The sequence below is a fragment of the Dipodomys ordii genome, unplaced genomic scaffold, assembly GCF_000151885.1.
Source record: "Dipodomys ordii isolate 6190 unplaced genomic scaffold, Dord_2.0 Scaffold2240, whole genome shotgun sequence".
In the NCBI taxonomy this organism is placed as follows: Eukaryota; Metazoa; Chordata; class Mammalia; order Rodentia; family Heteromyidae; genus Dipodomys; species Dipodomys ordii.
The window spans coordinates 1-2,686 of NW_012269456.1; the positions used below are offsets into that span (position 1 = coordinate 1).

At 44.2% G+C, this 2,686-nt stretch overlaps 1 protein-coding gene across 1 annotated transcript; it reads left to right on the plus strand.

Annotated features, from left to right (window-relative positions):
• Positions 1-3: 3 nt before the first annotated feature.
• On the plus strand, positions 4-2,325 carry LOC106002038 (coiled-coil-helix-coiled-coil-helix domain-containing protein 2-like; the record flags this gene model as incomplete). Its single annotated transcript, XM_013036962.1, has 3 exons — positions 4-111; positions 195-348; positions 2,036-2,325. Coding segments are annotated over 3 exons (273 nt in total), but the record flags the coding sequence as incomplete, so codon positions are not given.
• Between the last annotated feature and the right edge of the window lie 361 nt (positions 2,326-2,686).

A 2,686-nucleotide genomic window follows, 5' to 3' on the forward strand; every position in this document is an offset into this window, starting at 1 on the left:
GCTGGTGTAGCTGTGGGCTCTGCCGTTGGGCACACACTGGGCCATGCCATCACTGGCGGCTTCAGTGGAGCTGGTAATGCTGAGCCTGCCAGGCCAGACATCACTTACCAGGTAGGGTTAGAGTCAGCCATTTCCTTTTGATGTGGGTGTAAGGATTTCCTTTTTTGATAGACCTGACTGATTTGCCTTTGCAGGAGCCCCAGGGAACTCAGATGGCGCAGCAGCAGCAGCTTAGTGGCCCATGCTCCTATGAAATAAAGCAGTTTTTGGAGTGTGCCCAGAACCAGGGTGATTTTAAGCTCTGTGAGGGCTTCAATGAGGTGCTGAAGCAGTGCAGAATTGCAAATGGTAAGTGATGTGTACATTCCTTCTGTTCAAAGTGTTATTTCTAAACCTTGTAAGACCTAAATCTATATCTTTTTTTTTTTGGGTCCAGTTGTGGGGCCTGAACTCTGGGCCTGGGCGCTGTCCCTCAGCTCCTCAGCTCAAGGCTAGCACTCTACCACTTTTTTCTTTTTGCTTATGTGGTGCTGAGGAATCAAACACAGGGCCTCAGGCATGCAAGGCAAGCGCTCTACCACTGAGCCATCTTCCCAGCCCTCTATATCTTTCTTAAACTTAAGTGTAAATTGTGTGCCAGATCTCATTTAGCTGGTTTACGTCACTTTATAGAACTCTGGAAATTGCCTGGCACTGGCAGCCTACGTTTGTAATTCTAGCTACCCAGGAGGCTGAGTGATCTGAGATACACAGTTGTCTTTATCTCCACTAACCTACAAACAGTTGGAAGTAGAACTGTGAAGTGGTAGAGTGCCTACCTTTGAGCCAAAAAGCTCAGGACCAGCAGGATACTTGTGGCTCATACCTGTCATCCTAGCTACTCAGGATGAGAGATTTAAGGAATGTGGTTTGAAGCCAGCCCTGGCAGAAAAGTCCTTATGAGACTTTAACTTCCAATTAACCACTCAAAAACGAGAAGTAGTGCTGTGGCTTAATTGGTAGAGCTCTAGCTTTGAGCACAAAAGAGGCTCAAGGACAAGCACCCAGGCCCTGAGTTCAAGCCCCACAACTGATAAAAAAAAATTGAAAATCTCAGGGCCAATGCCCAATCGAGCCCCGGTGTGTGTGCGTGCGCATGTGCGCGCATGAATGCTCTACCACTTGAACCACCGCACCACGTAAGGTTTTCTGGTGGTTTATTGGAGATAAGAGACAGACTTTCCTGCCCAGGCTGGCTTTGAACTATGATCCTCAGATCTCAGCTTCCAGAGTGGCTGTGATTACAAGAATGAGCCCCTGGCATTACAGGAAGGAGCCCCTGGCGCCTTGGGTTGTTCTTTAGATTTCAGCCTCCAGAGTAGATAAGATTATGGGCTACCAGCTCACAGCAACAGTGCTTATTTTCTATTTTTGCACCTTCAGTAAAGGTAGGAAATAGGAGGGAAGTTAATCTTTTTAGGTAATAGAACTAGGGATTGTGAGCTGGGGCTGGGTCCTGGTGGCTCACTCTTGTAATACTAGCTACTCAGGAGGATAAGGATCTGAAAAGTTCAAATCCAGCCTGGGCAGGAAAAAGAAAAAAAAGGGAAATTCCTTTTTTTTTGGTCGTTCATGGGGCTTGAACTCTGGGTCTGGGCACTGTCATTCAGGTCTTCAGCTCAAGGCTAGTGCTCTACCACTTAAGCCACAGCATCACTTCCAGTTTTCTGAGTGGTTTATTGGAGATAAGAGTCTCATGGACTTTCCTGCCCTGCCCGGGTTGGCTTTGAACCATGATCCTTAGATCTCAGCCTCCTGAGTAGCTAGGATTATAGGCGTGAGCCACTGGCACCCAGCTATGTGTTTCTTATTTTTGTTGACATTTCTTCTAATCTCAAAGTGGCTAGATTTCTGCTTCTGTTCCTCAACTGTGGCAAGTGTAGAATTTGAAGTTTCAATGGTTGAAGTAAGCTTTCAGTAGTTTACAAAGGAAAATTATAGTCATGAATGTCTCATTTTCTGCCACTAATATGCTAACTTACTTTTCTGTTTGCAGGACTAGTTTAACCGTGAAGTTCAAGTTGAAGAAATGGAAAATCATCTCTGATGACCAAGTGAATTTAACATGGAAATGTAATTGGTAGTGACACTATAGAGTGTAAAACTATAAGTTAACTTCTTGTTGTTAATTGCATAGTTGCCTCAAGAGTGGCCATGGCAGAGGGTATTATAACTCTTAATACAGGTTCACTGAGATGGTATAGAGTTGGGGCTGACAGGTGTTTGTGTGGCCTTCATTGTTCTGATGTTATTTTGAGTTAATTATAATAAACTGATTTCTTCCAAGGTGTGGTGTGGTGTGGTGGTATACTTAATGAAAAGACAAAAATTAGGTATGCATGCTGAATATAATGTAATTCCCAAAAGAACACAGTTGTCTTGGTGTGTCTTTCAGTTCTTTTGGTCTGTAACCTCTGGACATTAAATTAGCATCTACCAAGCTATCTCCAGCACCGTGGGGTGTTATTTTTTAAATTTTGGCTGCTACAAGCCTGGAGTTCATAGCATGAGCAAAGTTGCTAATGATGATTTAGGGAAGGGGGCATGGATAACTGGAGAAGCACTTGACTAGCATTTTTCAGGCCCTGGGTGTAATTACAGTACTGAAAAGATTTAGTTGAGTGAATAAACTTCAAGGCCTGAGAAT